At 40.4% G+C, this 18,747-nt stretch overlaps 1 protein-coding gene across 1 annotated transcript in view; it reads right to left on the bottom strand.

Moving 5' to 3' along the window:
- CRACR2A (calcium release activated channel regulator 2A) overlaps nt 1-14,897 on the bottom strand; it is a 68,038-nt gene extending 53,141 nt beyond the window's left edge. Inside the window, exons 1-2 of the mRNA XM_074825803.1 lie at nt 14,766-14,897; nt 2,838-3,076 (exon numbers count right to left, since the gene is read on the bottom strand). Coding sequence (XP_074681904.1) covers nt 2,838-3,059 — 222 coding nt within the window. The 5' untranslated portion in view covers nt 3,060-3,076; nt 14,766-14,897. The remainder of the gene's footprint in view (nt 1-2,837; nt 3,077-14,765) is intronic.
- Nucleotides 14,898-18,747: the final 3,850 nt, after the last annotated feature.

Genomic DNA, 18,747 nt, shown 5'->3' with positions numbered 1-18,747 from the left:
AGATGTGTTTTAGTTTATTTGCTCATTTTGAGCTTACTGTAAAAATACATCGATCCTTTCAACATGAGGCTCTTAAAAATTTAAAAAAAAAAAAAAAGGAAATAAAACATTTCCAAATATACCACTGGAGCTTAAAGGGAAATTATCTGAATTGTCACTCAGTGTGTGCTCTGTGCTTTCATGATGTCTATGTTTACTCATCTAAAAATACCAAGCTTTTACTCTGCTAAATAAAAAGACAGAGGTCAAACAGCTAAGAGCAAGATATGAACCCAATTCTGCTATACACATTAAAACAAAACATTTTGCAACACTTATTCTCCTTACTCATGATAAGCTCAAGGCCCAAAGTGCAAAGCTGTTGTTTCAAGTCTCATGCAGAATTTGCTTTCTTGCAATTTCAGAAAACCTTGTTTGTTTGAAAGTTGAGCACATTTGATATTTTGAAATGGAATGAAAGATTCCAAACAACCAGTATTAACATAATCTCAAAATAAACAGCATGATATAATATGGGAGGCGTAAATCTTTAATATAATTACTATATTATAGACACATCAGAAAACTTTGTTTGCAAGATCTGTTTCACTGAAGTTAATTGGATTTTAAATACTCAGCACTTTTTAGATACTCAGCACTCTCTGTTGAAAATCATGCCTCATATCACATGACTAAAGATTAAAAAGCTTCATGTTAGCATCTTGCATTTGAAGCAATGCTTCATTAATGGTAAGTAGTGCTGAACTAACAAATAGCAGGATCCAAACGTGATCAACACTTGGTACCTTTTAAGGAAAAACTGATTTATTTTATTGATTTGTCTTTGCTATAGGGACTGAACATCATGAAAAGTGCAATCAGAATCAACTATACTGATTTCAAACATGCTTGCAATACAGGGTTTCTAGTTAACTAGTCATTTTTCTCAATGATTAATGAATGAAGCATAATGAATAACTGTAGCAGTATATGTCTAATGTACAGTTGTTCAGTAGAAAACATCATTATTTTGTATATTAATAAAATAAAGGATACCAAATCCATTAGAAAATGTAGATCACTGTCACTGGTGTCCAAACAAATCTCTGTTTTACTGAATTATAAGGAAGATGGGACAATGAGAAAGCTACCCCTGGCTTCAAAGAATCAGGGTTTCTGAATTGCTGGAATTAATGTAAAATTAGACTTTACTTCATAATTTTTATTCACTGTCACTAAACCACTGTAAAGTCAAAGGGAGGAGATGGGTCTCACCCCATTTTTTTGTCAGTGGAACTGCACTGATTTCAGCTGAGTTACTTCTGTTTACTAAAGTGTTGAGTGGAGTAAGGATAATCCAATATCTTCAAAATGTCTGTATTTGTAATATTAGCTTTAATTGGATCAGCAGGAAATAAAAGCAAATATAAAAAAAACTTCCCAAGTATTCTGAGTACCCTTATTTCTGTATTCAAATGAACCAGACACATATATACTGAAGTTGTCAGACACGGTGAAGAAATACTCATGGTGAAATAGAAGAAATGTGCTTTATCTGCTCTTTGTAACCCTTTGTAGCCCTTTTTCTACTGCATTTCTTACAACATGTGTTTTAGAACCTAAAGTATAAATTTACCAGCACTCTAAGCATAAAACCTAGAATCAAACAGAAACAAATGTTTTTATGTTCCTTGCAAAGATAGATATTAAAACCCTTCATATACACATATATACATATACAGATACGGGTCTTCCACTAGGTGAAAATACATGGTGTTCAGTTTTTGGAAAGACAATAAAATTATAATCCATGAAATTCTCTATGGGTATGGATTTACCAAAATTACCACTAACGATGCATTTGTTTGTTTCAGTTACTTCAATGAGATAATGTATACTGGTAAAGCCTAAAGCACAGCAAACACCTGCATTCCTGTATTTTTTCAACTTTGCAGAATTAGCACAGGTCATCACAAAACTCAGAAACACACAACTGCCAGAATCTGAGCAATTTACTATGAGGTTTTTGCTTTTCCAACATACGTAGTTAAAAGTGTTGCACTTGCATTTTCCTATATACAGACACATCTCTGTTTCTGAGGATATGGAAGGTTTCTACGTTTTATATTAGATGCTTCCATTGGTAGTAGTTTGTGCTGAATTGATTTTGCTACCACTCCCCAATTCTATTTCATCCATAAGTACTGAAGTAGAAATGGATTAACACAATGAAATTATGCTTTGCATGTCAAGCATGAGTACATTCTTGTTTTCTGCCACATTAGTTGAAATCACCTTATCATTTCTGCAGCATACATCCAATCCCATTTTCAAAAGATTTTGTTATATAGTTGGGTTTTTTTCAGCTACGTTTCCAGCAAATCTGATTTTGGCCCCTCAGAAAATTTCAGAACAATTTGGTAAGATTATGGTGAACACTGTGATGCTAAAATACTGTTTCTCTGTATTTTCTACATATATATGTGATCCAGTTGAGAGTTCACTATTGTCTGTGAAAAGTTTTTAATTTTGTGGAAAAAACAGAAAGATGAAATTGCTGGACTGAATACATTCATGATGCTGTGGCCAATCACAAAGTAATTAATTTACTGGAGTTTCAACTTTCTCAATAAGAATGGAATTAATTCACCTACTTCAATTTTCCACTTTTTTGTTGCTTTGTCTGTGGAAACAAATGCAAGCATTATGTAAGACTTCAAAGAGATTATTTATATCCTACATATCTCTTTAAAGTTATCAGGAGGGTGTTACAATTTTTAACTCTAAATCAGTCTCAACTCATTAAGGGCATTAGGAGCTTCTTTCATTGTGCATTCACATAGCAAATTTTGTTTTACCTGCATGTCTTGACGAGTGATGAAGCCTTTGCCTTCCAGATCACAAATCTGGAAGAACTCATGTGCTTTTCCCAACACAGTTAGTCGTGGGTCTTGTTCTTCAGTCCTGTTCCTCTCTGCATCTCCTGGTGGCACAGGACTGGCACAGTCTCCTTGTATTCTGTCCATTGTTACAATCTCAGCACAGGAATACTTTGGGATGCTGCTATTCCATTTATGCATAAATTCTGATCTGAAACCTGTGCATGAAAGGTAAGGAAAAGAGCAAATCAGACCCTCTTAATGATGCTTTCCACAATTTCTTAGCAACCATCTCTTTAATTACGCACTAAAGCTTAGAAGATGAAAAAGCTTTTTGAAAATGCCTACCCTGATGGCCCGCACTAAAGACACTGCAAATGGGACGTTGAATGAGGAGGAGGGAGTCTGAGGGAAGGAGAAGACAAAACTAGCTCTGAAAAGGAATCTCAAAGCAAAATCAGCCAGTTTAACAAGAAATATAGACAATTAATTAACCTGAAGAAGAAAACACAGGAAATATGGGTAAATGAAAGAATAATTTAAAGTCACTACAAGTATTCAACTGGTACCCTTTTGACGCTGATCATCTTAACACCATGTATCAGAGTGTGCATCCAGTGCTTTGGAATACAGTTCATATAATAGCTACAGAGTGGAAGGTAACTGATGACTGATGGAACCCAATGAATCACAGTGTTTAAATCAGTTAAGTAAATTAAGAGAAAGATAACGGATTATGGAATTCTGAAACATTTCCTTAGATCCATCGTTATTACTTAGGGCTTTGACTTTCAGCTGTGAAGGAGAACTAATTACTAGTGAACTTGGGGAAAAGACTTCATAAGCTAGTCACGTTTATACCCCCTGCATGAAAATATTTGTATATATTTATGTTTGGCTATAATTGGATCTTAAATTCATTCTAAGAGATCAGATGTAAATAGCTTTCCTTCTCCAAACGTGTACAATTGTACAACGCACAGTATCAATACAAAAGGAGCAGGCTTTCCCAAAAGCCTATGGGCTCAAAGGCATTATTGACTAATCATGGGTTGTCATGCCTCACCTGATGTTTGTAAGTCTCCCTGCATGATCTTAACTCATTATCACGTGGGTAAACCAAGCAGAGAAACAGTCTATTTCACTGAGGTACTGTGAATTACAGGCTAAGAACACATGTACAGTCACCAGGGCTCAGATGACATGCAACAACTTGACTTCGTATCTGCATCTTGAATTTGTATTTCCCTTTTTCTAAATAGGTCTCCCTGAAGTAGCCACAAATTTGTCTGAGAATTTTAAAGACAGAGAAGTATTTTGAGAGGCATTTGACTATTATAAAGGAACATAGCCTGATTCTGATCCAGCATGACTGGCACAATCTAGAACAACGCCAACAGAGGCCAGTGGGAATTATTTGAATCTGAAATGTATGTTGTCTCCAGAGTACAGACCTTGGTATTGCATGGATGTGAAGGTAGAATGTAAGGAAACAAGAACTTTAGCTTGCCTACTCAGCTTCTTAAGGAGAAAAGACTCTGATCACACAGACAGAGTAACGCAGACAGAGTCTGCTTTATTCTGTGCTTAAGTTCAAACCTGGCAGTGCTTTATACCTCTTAAAACACAGCATCTTCCAAGAACTTCTTAGATGTACAGTCAGTCACACTTGCAGTGGCTTCCCATGACAAAGTGATTTCTCCAATAGCTATGGGCCAGGCTACTGGACTTCCCATGTTGCATATAAGTATAAAAGCACTGCAACCAGGCCACTGACTTCAAACCAAGTTAGGACGTTGATGAGCAAATCACTCACCCCCTCTGAAACCATGTGGCAAAAATCTGCAAACATAGGTAAATTTTCCTCTCTCCCTCATTCTCTTTTGCAACTCCAATCATCCCAGGGCTGTTCTTCAAACACTCTCCAAAGGTGAAATAATTTTGGCTTAATGACCAAAGAACTTAGCTGTCAAAATCCTTCCTAAAGCAGAGTTACAAGCAGCAGAAGAAAAAACACTCTTAAGAGAGACAAAGGATGGCTACACCCAATACCATCCCACCTTAGGAAACTCCTTCTCAGAACGGGTCTTACTTCAATTTTAATGTACAGCAGTCAGGGGTGCTTTATAAACCCCAAGAGCAGCTATTTGGATGGCACCATCGCCCCTCCACCTGCACACAGCGTGCAGGCACTGGGTACCACTCGGTGCCGCGGCGGGTGAGCCCTCTGCCAGGGCTCACCATGCTCCGCACCCCAAAAGGCACTGAAGCCTGTCAGAGCAGGCCCCGTGCTGACAGCCAAGCAAGCCCTGGAAAATTAACAACGCTAGGAAATGCCGTCACAGGGAATATAGGTCAGACAGAACAAGGGGCATTTGGCTATTACAGCTACCTAAACCAGCTGTACTCTTTATCTTACGAGGAAAATTCCTAGCTCAGAAAGTCTGACCAACCACCAGTAGCTGGGAGGATACATGAAGAAAAAGATCATTCCATAACTGCCCTGTTTCTTAATCCCTTTCCTGACATTTCCAATATTAGACAGTCTCAAAAACAGTATATGAGCTAGATGAATCTTGGCTCTGACTCTATACAGTCACCCACAAGGGGATCAAATGGAAATGCCACTGCAAGCCACATTCAGACTACAGTGGCATAATAATCTGGATGGGATTGTCCTCTCATATTGCTTTTATACACCTAAACCTCACTTACTTCAATACAGCTCATTCTTGACTGACACCACTGTATGAGTCGTAATCAAAATCAGGCCATCAGTTTCAACTTTGCAGTGGCACTAACTAAAAACAGGTTTAAAAAAACCAAAGATCCGTGGGACAAGTGCAACCTAAAGATGGTCTTAACAAGATCTGACCCAGACTCCAAGTGTATTGGATGTAATATATTTTTTCTCTCTCTCACGTCTCAACAATTTCTCAAAAGGCCACAACTGCAGGAAAAGGTCAAGTTAATCATGATAGTAAGTGCTGCTAGTGCTTGTGGTTTCTGCACAGTTCATTAGACTTCCTCAAGAAAAAGAAAAAAGAAAAACCCTGCAAGTAACAGTCAATGGCATATGAAAGAATAGAAATATGAAAACAGATTAAAAATGGTGGAACAAAAAGGCACTATATACAGTTTGATAAAGTTGCTTATATTTAGCAAACAGTACAGATGATTCAGAAAACGTCACCATGCTTTCTAAATATTTCCATACCACAAAATGAAATTATGTGCATCACAGAAGCCTCACCTTCTTACAAGTTGCCTCACCTTTCGTACACATCATAAAAACTTGCTACACAGCGAGCATCTTGAACACAGCAGAAAATTGAATTAGAGCATACACTAAAATTCTTAATCCTTACGGCTGCTTCCCTAGAGTACCCTGATACTTTGCAAATGCTGGTAATAACATGAAAGATTAAAACTGCAATTTGCCCCACGTTACTGGATCAGTAACATAATTATTCCAAGGCCAGTTTTAAATAACATAGGTAGTTCCATTCACTCATCCATCTCCTTTAAAAACCAAACGGTTTATAAATTCAAAAGACTATTCTGTTCTATTAAGATCTTTGATTTCCATTCTTTTAGCTACAAACAGACACTTCACTATGTAAAACAGTTCATATCATGAGCTGATGCAAGCAAGCATAGCTCCAAATAATACTTAAGAAGGATGTGGGGTTTATGAGGTTTTTTACAGATGATTAATCATGAGGTATTTTTGGACTGGCCTGCAAAAGCCAAGTCACTGTTAGAATTTCAAATGACATTTTCATCGTGATTTTCCAGTCAGACATACTCCAAACTCTAGAGTTACAGAGCACTACTGATCCACAAATTTCGTAAGTCATGACTTGTGACAACCCCATTCTCCCTAATTGTGATAGTTGAAAACTTACAGAGCTGTTTTACCTGCATTCATGTCTCTTGAGTCTTCAGGTTTTGGTAAAATCATTTTTTTAGTATGTGGTTATAGGTACAAACTTCCTGCAGCACACTTCAAAACACAAATCATCAGCAGAAAAATGTAGCAAGCTTACTTAATACAGAGGTCACCATGGATTTATACAAACTACAAAATGAGAGATAACATTTATGTTTTACAAAAGCTGGAAAATTAAGATTGCATATTTTTGCTACAAGAAATATATTTTCCTACAACCAAATTATCATTGTTAAAATAACTTGCAGCTGTTCTGTAATATGTCTGACACACCAACAGGAACCTCTTCAGAACTAACTTAGTGTCAGAGTTAGTTATCTTTTAGCATTATGCTGAAAAGCTTCTAAGGCTGCTAAAATGTACCACCACAACTATTTTAAGTTGGCACAAGCCTGCTGAAAGAAGTCATTCTGTTCCCTACTACTGTGCCCTGCCCTTGGTCAAGTGTTGATCCAGCTAGACTGTGAACCCTGTTGTAGAATCCTTTCAATTTAATCTGGAAAGTTAGTTTATTTAGCTCAATTAAGGCCAAGAGGCCCATCAAGGAAACACATCAAAGAAAAATCAAGAATCAAAAAAATCAGGACCTACAGAGAATGACAGAGGAATGGGACTGCTAAGACCAAAGACAGAACAATGACCATCCTCAAGAACATAGAAGTTTGCAAGATACAGGACTGGAGAAAGATACTCCCTATGCACATAACGCAATACACAAGAAGTAACAGTCTTCTGTACAGTGCTGTAACATGGCAGACAAGCTCAACATGATAAACCATTCAATGATAAAAAAAGAAGAGCACCGAACCACTGTCTGCAAAGGTAGTGCAACTGCCATCATGGAAGAACAGACCACAGTTCTGCAAATAATGGCATGGGTGATCATTCCTTGAGAAAGAATAATAGATCAGTGGACCTCAATGTTATTTTTAGGCATTTTTAAAAGATTTTATGACTATTCAAGGTAAAACTTCAGGTCCCACACTTAAAAGAACTAACAGAGATACAAAGTTGTGCGCCCCAAAAAAATCCGCATTTTTTTTTCCTTTACTACGACTAAGACAATTATCCTTTAAGCTCTCATGGATACATTATAAAGCCTCACCTAAGCATATGAACACCTGGACTGAACTAGGTGAAAAATGGGACCTTCATTCCTCCAATTTTGACTTTTCAAGTAAAAACATGCAAGTCTCGTGCTTTTGCTTCAGAAACGCATTGAAATGTGTCATAAAAGCCTCTTTTCTTCCACACAGCCTGAATTCACTGGCTAGGTAACTTCTCTCATGATGCACATGATCTCTCATGATTCTTCATCCTAGGAGATAGCGCACCATAGGGTGGGTATGGGGAGTTTAACTGTGGAGGGAGAGATCTCAGACAGGTTGGAGTTCCTATGAAGGACCACAACAGGATAGTCTGAAAGAAATGGGTCATGAAAATAATTTCAAGGGGAACAGCAAAGGCAGACAATGAAGGAATCATGCATCCACTAGCCTAAAAAGGAAAAACTTTACATTATGTAGAAATTCTGTTCCTGTGAGTAAATTTGTGTGGGAGAACCAAATTCTGTTTACAATCAATCTTAAGAGAAACTCTCCAACCAGCCCTGACTGTAGATTTTAAAGATTAAGGGAACCATTAGGATCACCTACTTTGATATTCTGCATAATGGAAGTTCAAAGCTTCATTTATACCACAACAAGGTTTTAGATTTCCATAAAATTGCTTCCAATTTATTTCAAGGTAAGGGAGATGAGCAGAAATCAAGAGGTAAAAGACCTGGGAGAAGATGTTGTGGGTAATAAATACATCATAATTGTATAAATTAAATTCTTCATTTTCAGAAGATGACTGGTTAAAGAAAAAAAACATACCAAAAACTAAAGAAGGAAAAAAACCTAGGTCATATATCAGAAGCACAGTCTTCACAGTATTAAATGGGAAACAGGAGAAAACCAGAGAAGATGCTTGAAGTGACAGCATTAATGATTCCAAAACAGGCTACCGAAGGCTTCAGAAAGACCACTCACTCCCCACTTGGTATTTGTCCCTAGATGAATCCATAAATCCAAATGTTGGAAAAAACCCAAACTATGTCACTTCTGCACACAATGACGCAGGATCCCAACTCTCTGACTGGTGATCATGTCCTCATTTACCTTTTTTATTTTTAACATCTCCATCCAAGCAACTAGTTTTCACTGTGTTTCTAAGAAAATGTGCCTCTCCCAACGGTTAGCTTCCCACACAGATGAAGAAGAAAGTCGCCTGCCTGGCTTCCTGCTGGCCTCTATGGAAGTAGTAAACAAAACTATCCATGTATTATTAATTCACACGTCCAAAGGTAACAGAAGTAAGCAAAGGAAGCAGGCAGATTCATTTATTTCCCATCCTGCTCCTTCAATATGGAAACACTAGTGAAAAACAACTAATGCACAGGCAACCAAAACCTCTCACTTTCCTTTGAGCACTATCTTCTCTGGTTTTCATTGCCTAAATATTAGCAGTTCTTAGGGATCCATACTGAAAAGGCAGGGTGAAGTTAAATGGACCTGCTAGGCTCCTTGAGAAGTAAAGCTACTCTAGTTAAGATTTTAGTGGAAATGCATCTTTTCCTCTTGTTTCATTGCTTTGGATGCTTCCTTTTTAATGTATTTAAGAAATTAAAAGCTAAGAATTCTCTGGAAATGCAAACTTCTTATAAAAGGACACTGAATTTAGGGGCAACAATCATCATGGCAATCGCTGTTGCAGAATAATCACAGGATTATCAGAGCTGTGAGAGCACCCTGCGTGCAGTCTCTGCATGCTTCAAGGACCCACGCTCTTCTTCTCTCCCTCCACCTGCTCCTCCTGCCTTATTCAAGGACACCAAGAAAACCTGTTCTCTCTCCCTCCTGTTCCTTGCCTGCGTGCTGCCTGCAAGAACCTTGAGTCTTCAGGAAACCGTTGACCTACCTAACACCTGAGAAGTATAGTGGTATAAGTGTGTGTGTGTATTTTCCCCACAAATTCTGTCTCTATCTCTCTAACTTATCAATAAAACCTTACTGCATACAAATACAATTTGGCCAGTTATGTATTCTGGGCAACTCTGGCTAACATCTGTGGCTGGAGCATTAGTTTTCATAAACGTTTGCATACAGTAGTGACATCAGTTATGGAACTTGTATCAGAACTATTATAGAACTCTATAGAACCATTTTACCAGTATTTTGATTTCCTTTACAAAACATAAAATGTTAGTTCAGAGAAGTAAAACCTGTTGTTAAGAAAGAGCACCTTAAAACATACGCAGCACATTCCAAGCATGGTGAAGTCAAAACTCAGCTGACTCCATCTGACTGCATGATTTATTGTGTTGAATTGTCCCAAGCACTGAAAATAAATGCAAATAACTATATTAATAACAGCCTTATATTAGTAAATGGTGTAACATGTAACATGATGTTCTGGCAGGAGGTATTGCCAATTCATATGAGCTGTTCCATTTGTTGACAGATTATTTGCTTTGGAAACAAGACCCCGCCCAAAGTAAAGGCCTGGAAAAAGTTTAAGTAAAGCAGTATATGCCGCTTTTAATTGTCTTATCTTTCAGGTTTTCTTAATGACTTACTGCTAAATGGAGCTACTTTCAGCTGGTAAAATCTGGTTGACAAGAACATCTTTAAAGTACACCATTTTCACAAAAAAAAAACCTTGAAATATTCTGCCTCTGCCAAAAGACCTTGCTAAAAATGTAACTTCTGGAAAAAAAAATTAAAACCCTTTGATCTGCCTGCAAACTAACAAAAGTTTGACTTGAAATCTAAAATACACTCTCTGTTTCTAGTTTGTCAAGGAATGTCACATCTTTAAGCTAAATGAAAGGATTCTGAGATGCAATTTAAATATTATCGTAAAATAAAAATTAATTTTTAATGGAAAAAATGTTAGTGGAAAATTTCAGTCTACTCTGCCACTGACTTTAGTGGAACCCAAGCTAATGCAGATTGCACTAGAAAACCCAAGAGGCATGTTCCAAGTGTCTACTTAGTTATTTGGCACCTGGCTTGCAGTTAGGTTTGCAAGAATTCTTGTTTGCAAAAGTTTCAGAATTTCTAAAACTATAAATTTGCTCTTGGAAACCACCTTCACCTGAGTCAGTTAGACAGTTTGTATGGGACAAGACCATGTGAGTGAGGCATGGGAATATTTAATTTTCTAGATCACTATTTTTCCATTGCAAGAAGTAATGGTAAAATATGGTACAAGTGTCATTTTCCTATATGCAGTACAAGATAACCTTCATGCTATCTCTTCCGCATGGCTCACTTCCAAGGTCTGGGAAACACATATAAACAAAACCACTTATCTATATTTGATTAGTAGGCTTGGTGTACCTCATCCTGTTTAATTCTAAAAAAAATTCTAGCAACACAAACAATTAAAAATGCATCATTACAGATTCTTAATTGGATTTTAATTCACCGCTGCTTTTAAGTGGAAACACAACTTTCATATTCTCTATGAGTCAACTAGTCAAGAAGTTTTTCCTGCAATTGTGCAGGATCCCTGCCTCCATTTACACTGCTGTCAAACGAAGAGAAGTTCCCCAGCAAGACCCTTCACCTTTCTTGACAACCCATCTGTGAGACTAAGGGATGAGTCATGTGAGGAAAAGGGGGCAATTGCATGATTACTGCAAATAGGGAGAATATCTTTTGGGGTGGCTCTCTGGAGGTCACAGGCTCTTCAAAGGGGCACATATCCTGGCCATGGCTCAGCAATGTGTGACCTCCCACCCTGAAACAGGTATGGCTACTTCATAATTTCTGTCTGGCAAAAATAAGGCACCAGAGCAAGGGGCAGTCTGGGACACAACACATGATACAGAGGCACAGCAGAAGGAGAGCACGAGAAGGCAGTCAGATTAGACTGAGACATGACACACAATAAATCTGATAGTGACTAATGAGGCAGATTCGACAAGACTCTCAGTAAGCTATCCCATACCTTGCTTATCCAAACCTGTGGTGATTCAACTTACTAAATGTGGGTGTCCTAGTTTCAGCTGGGATACAGCTAATTGTTGGGGTTTTTTCCTTCCTTCTCAGTAGCTAGAATCGTGCTGTGTTTTGGATTCAGTATGGGATTTGATACGAAAAGAATGTTGATAATGTATTGACGTTTTCAGTTGTTGCTAAGAAATCAAGGACTTTTCAACTTCCCACGTCCTGCTAGTGCGCAGGTACACAAGAAGTTGGGGGGAGCACAGCCAAAACAATGAACCCAAACTGGCCAATGGAATATTCCGTATCATCTAACGTCATGCTCAGTGTATTGATATGGGTTGGTCAAGAAGCTCCACTCTGGTTTTTGGGACGCTGGTTTCAGGATTCTCTCTTCTCTGGGATCGCTAGCTGGGAACGGGCTGGGTATCGGTCAGCGGGTGGTGAGCAATCACATTGTGCATGACCTGTTTGTATTTTCTATTCTTACTATTATCATTATTATTTTAATTTTATTTCAATTATTAAATTGTTTTTATCTCAACCTACCAGTCTCTTTACTCTTACCCCTCCAATTCTCCCCCCCTTCCCTGAGGGTGAGCAAGCAGCTGCGTGGTGTTTGGCTGCCGGAGGGGTTTAAACCACGACAGTGCAGAAGAACTACCCCAGAAATGGGCACTGGTGCCTAGAAATGCAGACAAATATTTATCACAATTTTTTTGTTTACTCTTAGGATAAAAATTAAACCAGATTTAGACTGAAAACTCTAGGCCTAACCTGGTTAGATCTTTGTCTGGAAAGAGCTCCAAATTCTTTGAGTTTTGGTCAGTTTCTTGACACAGGCATCCTGGTGCTTCTGCATGGATAAGTCATGGACAGTGGAATCAGTTATGTTTTCACATCAGGTTTAACTTGAACTGATTAAATCTGCATTTTTAACAAGAGCAATAAAACCCTAAAGATGTATTACTCGCTCCTTATATGTAGAACTGTACATTCATATTTACTTATACTGAAAATTAGCAAATAATGGAGAGGGAATCTGGGCAGACCACTATATTCTTTACCGCTCCATATGGCCACCATTTACCCATCTACAAAATCATGACAGTGTATCATTTGCCAGTGAACAGAAACAGGAGGAAAAGAGGTCTGTTAGAAGCAGCACATCCATCTTGTGGACTGAAGAAACCACAAGAAAATCTTGTAGAGCAATGCTCTTTCGTGCATTAATATCTTTACAGTTCTCTTCTAGCCCATTACAAGATAGGAAGAAAAGGGGAGGGGTGGGGGGTGGTAGGTGTTTCACACAGAACCTTCTTCATTTCAGCAGCAGTGAACTTGTCTCCAAGAGCTGGCAGACCAGGAAACTGTAAACTATTACTGTGCTAAATCTCATTTGCTACTTAATCCATTCACAGAAATACATCTGCTCTTTGTACTTAAAACAGACTTTTGATTTCTTTTCTTGATGTCAAGAAAGATGAGAATTAGTAAAGAGAAGACTGACGCTTCATTTTCACTCTTTTGGGTGTAACAGTTACCTTTTGAGTTGTACAATATTTAAGTCCCTAATGGTAAATTTGGGGACCAGATACCTGAGTGCTTAGGGCATCCCACAGAAAACCAATAAACTTTCACCAGTGCATCAGAATAATTCATATATGCCATCTGAAAAGTGAAACGAGCCTGGAAACTATTGCTGAAAACCAAAGCTGCAATTAGGAAAATAGAAAAGTATGTTAAATTAGTCAAAGTGTTCCAGAGGGATTTCACCATTCTCCCAATTATGACACTACCCAAGTTCCACTACAATGCAGTCATAATCTGTTCTATTGGTATATATTAAGAAATCTATTACCGTGGTGGCAGTAAGTCTTCTTTTGTAACTGTCATTTACAGTCATCATAAGCATTCAGTATCAAGAAAGCGAGAAAACTAAATCAGATCCCACACTAGAGCTACAGCAGTGCAAGACTGACACCAAACTATTGCAGGGAAACACAAGAATCATTTTTGCAACCATCAGTAGAAGCACTGCCTTCATCTTCACTGCCAGTACTTCTAAGCACTTGGTGGGCCTGTTCCCGCCCTGAAGGCAGTCACCTGCCACAAACTCAATGATCCTTTGTATCTGCAGGGAAGTATTCACTGAAAACCAACCGGGCAGCTCCTGAAGTAACCAGGACATGAAGTGACACTGTCTGTTGGCCTTGGCATGAAGCTACATGAGGAATGCAGAAGTGCAAATACAAAGTCAACAGCACTTCTGGGCAGCACCTTTATGCAATATTCTCTGTGTAGGAGCCATGACACCTCCTCACCCCTCACCACACTCGGCTGAAGTTCTGAGCGCCAGCTTCCCGCCGCCCGTCGCTCCGGTGCTGGCACCAGCGGTGTGTGAAGGAAGGAACGAGGCAGGGTGGGCTTCAGCAACTCACTGGTGTTCAGGCCGCCGGCCGCCTTCCCGCCTCAGAGCCCGCTGAGGAGAAACGGGCGGGCCCGGCGTCTGCGAGTGCAGTCTGCGACCCTCACAGCGGCTTCGGGAGCGCCGCCGCGCCCCCCGGCTGCTGCCAGCGGGGCCGGCCCGCCCCGGCCAACCTTTCCCGGCTCCCTGCCGGCACGGAAACTTTTCCTTCTCTGCAGCCCCCAGCCCCCGGCGGAGGCTGGGTATGGGCTGTCCCTTGCCGGCTCCCCTGAACCTGCAGAGCCCCGCAGAGCCCGCGAAGGGGCCGCTCCCTTGCAGCCAGCCCCTCGCAGGAAGCAAGGCTTGCAGCAGGCGGAGCGCGGCGGAAGAGCAGGGCACTGTTGAGACACCGGGGCTCCGCCAAGAAGGGTGAAGCAGCGGCCGCGGGTGCCTTTCTGCCAGCAGCTTCGCTGGGAGAAGGACCTGGCCGTGCACGGACCTCTTCTTCCCCCCCCCTTGGCTCTTCTGGCCCACCACACTTCCCCCGGACTCACCTCCCGCCGCTTCCCTCAGGCGCCCCGGCGAAGGCGCGGTGCCTGCCCGCCCTCGGGGTGGAAGTAAAACCGCGGAAAGGTTGAAACACCTCTCCAAACTTTGTTCCGAGCACGGGTGGCACAATCGGGCGAGGCGAGCTGCGCCCCGCGGGGGGGGGGGGGGGGGGGGGGGCGGAACGCCCGGCCCGTCCAGCCTAGCCTACTGCCTCCCTCCCTCTCTCCCTCCGTCCCTCCCCGCGGGGCCGGGCACCCGGAGCTCGGCCGCCCCGCCCGAGACCGCTGCGGCGCCGGGGCCCATCGCCCCTCGCCTTCTGCGGGTCTGGTGGGAGAGCCCTGGGGGAGGGAGGGGGAGGCCCTGCCTTCCTCGGGCCCTCCGGCAGCCGGGACTGGGCGCGGTTTTCCAGGGTGAGGGTGTGGGTGTAATCGCTGTAACCTAAACGGCACCGGGCAGAGGGTTTGGGAGGGTGCAGGGGCACTCAGCCGCAGCGAGGGCTTCGGGTGGCGATCACGCAAAGGGGACCGGCTGGAATTTTTCGTGTCTTGCAAGCTCAAATTGCCCCAAGTCTTGTTACAGAGGTACAGAAGATGGTAACAGGAGTCAGAACTGATTCCGCGTTTGATTCAGATACTTCACTTCGCCCAAAGTATATGTTGAAACGTGTAAATATCTGCATCTGGGATCAGGTTCTCTGAGTAGTCCCCCAAGATGAGAAAAATCCTCAACATAGTTTTCACCACTGTAAAGTCTTCCAACTGCAGAAGAGCTCCTAGGGCACGGTGCTTGACGAAGGGTTGAGCTGCCTCTTTTTGATCAGGTGATGTGGTAGCACACACACACACACAACTGCACTAGTCGGTTCTCTGGTCCTTACCCACACTCTCCATGGGTTCATCAACTTGGCCATGCACCCAAGGCACTCCTTTTCACAGAGTACAAGCTCTCCTACCCACCCCATCTTTCCTGAACAGCCTGTAACCCTTCAGGCTTATCTTCTTAATGTAGGCTACAATACCAGAGCGCTGGTAAATAGCAAATCTTGCATCTATAAAGAGGAATGTGAAGAAAACCTGCAGATAGTTCATAGAATACAGGCATGTATGCCTGATATATCTAATTAAAAAACACTACAATACTTTAAAACAGTTATTAAATACTGAGTTGATGATTATGTAACTGGGTTTTAACTAGGATGGCTTCTGCAAAGGGAAATTTTACTTCGGTAATTCTAACGATTCTTTGACTATAGGCTTGTACAAGTTTCCACAAAGCAAGCTTGAGTGTGGATTTACAGTACATTAAAGTGCTGCTTGACAGTTACTGCTTACATCCACGCTCAGTAATAAATATTTGAAACTTGTTTAACCACAGCAGCTGCCTTATATGTACTGTGGGCTAAAATAGGCACACAGGTAGTTACCATGAAATCATCAGCGTGTTGAATAGCTACAAGACTCTGCACATGCTGACTTGACTCAGACTAACTTTTCTATTTAACTTTTTGCTATGTTAGTAAAATAGTGGGTAAAAGATGGAATTACATTTCCTTTGAAGGTGTGGACATTATTTCTTACAAGATTATTTCAGAGAAATAGTCACACTCTCAGCCACAAAGTACTAGACATAATTCAGAAGCTTGTGGAGAAGCTGAAGACAGCATATAGAAAGGGAAATTCTTACCATGTTGAAAACTCTTCTAAAGGGCTCCACAGCATTCCATACTAAAACAAGTCAGGAGACGCGGGGTAAGAAACACTATAGAAATGTTTCCAAGAAACATCCTGTATTCAGGGTTAGCTAAGACTGGGGAAAATTCTAGAACAGCAAAGAGTCACATGCATGGGAAAAAAAAGCTCACTGAAGTATCATTTGCAGGTTGAGTGGTAACAGTACTGTATTAAGGCCCCAGAGAATATATCTTAAAACTGGGGACTGCTTAGGCACCTTGTTGCAACAAATCATTCCATTTTCTTCCTTATCATTTACTATGATGCAGTTTAGACTTTCCAGTTTCTGTAAGAAATTTTTGTGGCCTCCTAAGGGATAGTGGAAGAGCTGGTCACTGAGGTTGTCTAGGTCTTGTTTACTCAGCTAATGCTGTTTTTACATATATCTGTGAATACTTTGGAGTAGAGCCTTACAGAGCCAGCTAGAAATGGGCTATTGCTCTCTGTTTTCATTCTCTCTCATAGCAAAAAGTTATGGATTCTAGCTCTTCATTAGGAAGAACAAACAGTGGAGTAAGGAGCAAAACATAAAATACTTACCAGTGTAGGACCGCTACCATGTTGCAATACCCATGCAGATACATGTCAACTAGAAGATAGGGCTTAGAAGTAACTGTTATAATTCACAATTTAAATTATTTATTCTGATATTGTTTGAAAATTTGGGTCAGATCTGCAGTTTGAATGGAACTGTCTTGTCTAGGTCTCCCAAACAAAGAAATCTTTGTTTTTAATTCTGATGAGCAGTAGTCATGGGAGCTGCTGGATTTAATCACATTAATCAAAAGAAAAAAACAGAGTATTTATTACTTCCAGCTAATTAAATGAGTGTCCTGACTGAGTGTCATCTGACAGGTGAAACTTGCACCATTAGACCTATCCATTTTATGTTCTCTGCTTTAAAATTACCTCTTTTCTTTTTAGCAAAATTGGGAAGAATATTGGACTTGGATCAAAGTATTCACAAACTGGAGGAGTAGCAAGAGCAAGGAGCAACTACCTATGTATTTCAGAGGACTGTCAACCATTTGCTGTAATTATCAAACCCCAGAAGACCCACACAAGGAATGGACTACTTTGACATACAGCTAAAGGGTAAATTTATCACATTGAAATTTCATGGTATTGGAACATCAGATTCCTATATACCACCGTGGAAATTCAGCCTCCGAGGCCTTGAAGAAACATGTTTCAGGATAGAATTTTGCTTCCAAAATTGCACTCATGTACTGCTGTGATATCTTGCAGCAGTTTCTGATCCTATACCTTCATATGCATTCAGTTCCCTAGCTGGTGACAGCAGAGAGAAAGACCCTGACAGGTTTCAGCAGACACAAGTTTGTTCTTCATGAAAAGCCAGAATCAAATCCATGCTCCTGGATTAAGTGGAGTGAAAAGCAGTAAAGTGATATACTGTGGTCTCAGAGACTATGATGCAAACTGCAAAGAGAAAAAAGAGCCCAAGAATAAAGGTGCATATGCATGGATTCACTTCTTAGCACAGGCTTAAATTACACCGGTAAATGGAATACTTCAAAGAATTCCACCCTTTTATATGGGTCCAAAATTGTCCTCTATGAAGTCTTGGTATAAACTCACTTGATTTTCTTCAAGGAGTAAAACTAAGAGATTTTGAAAAGCACTGGGGGTGCAAAACATATTGTCCAGAGCTAGGATCCTTCTGATTGCTATGTTTAATGTAAAATGAGTTAGAAACAGGATGGCAGTCTCTACCACTAGCTTATACAAATGCCAGAACTACAAACAGAAACAGGTGGTAGGCAGAAGACAGTTTGCAGCTCTTAAGTCAGGAAATGCCAAGTGCAATATAAAAATAAAACCCCCACCCTTTAAATAAAACAGGCTGTATTTCACAGTTTATTTGTGGTGATGTGTGGTTATTTCAGTCTGGAGAGCTATCACACTGCTGGGATGCAAGGGGTCATTTCTTCTACCTGTTAGTAACAGGCCTATTTTGGCTTTCCACACTAATGCAGCTTTTAAATGCCTATGAAACTGCAGCCACCTTGAGGGAACTTCATAGTAACATTCAAAAACATGTTTTCCTTTTTTATGATTAGGGATCAGAGGAAAAGTTACAGAAACTGGAGTCGTGAACATAGTGCAAGAAATTTACAGATGGGCTATGAAATGGAAATTACATTAAGCGACAGCTAGGAAACTGGAAGTCATCCAGCTTGACCTCCTCTAGAGTCATCTCACTTGCCAGAGTAAAGGAAATACATGTTTGACTTCA

This window comes from Strix aluco, chromosome 5, assembly GCF_031877795.1.
Source record: "Strix aluco isolate bStrAlu1 chromosome 5, bStrAlu1.hap1, whole genome shotgun sequence".
Classification (NCBI taxonomy): domain Eukaryota; kingdom Metazoa; phylum Chordata; class Aves; order Strigiformes; family Strigidae; genus Strix; species Strix aluco.
Note: the sequence above shows the minus strand (reverse complement) of the source record. Positions and strands in the feature narration are given on the sequence as shown.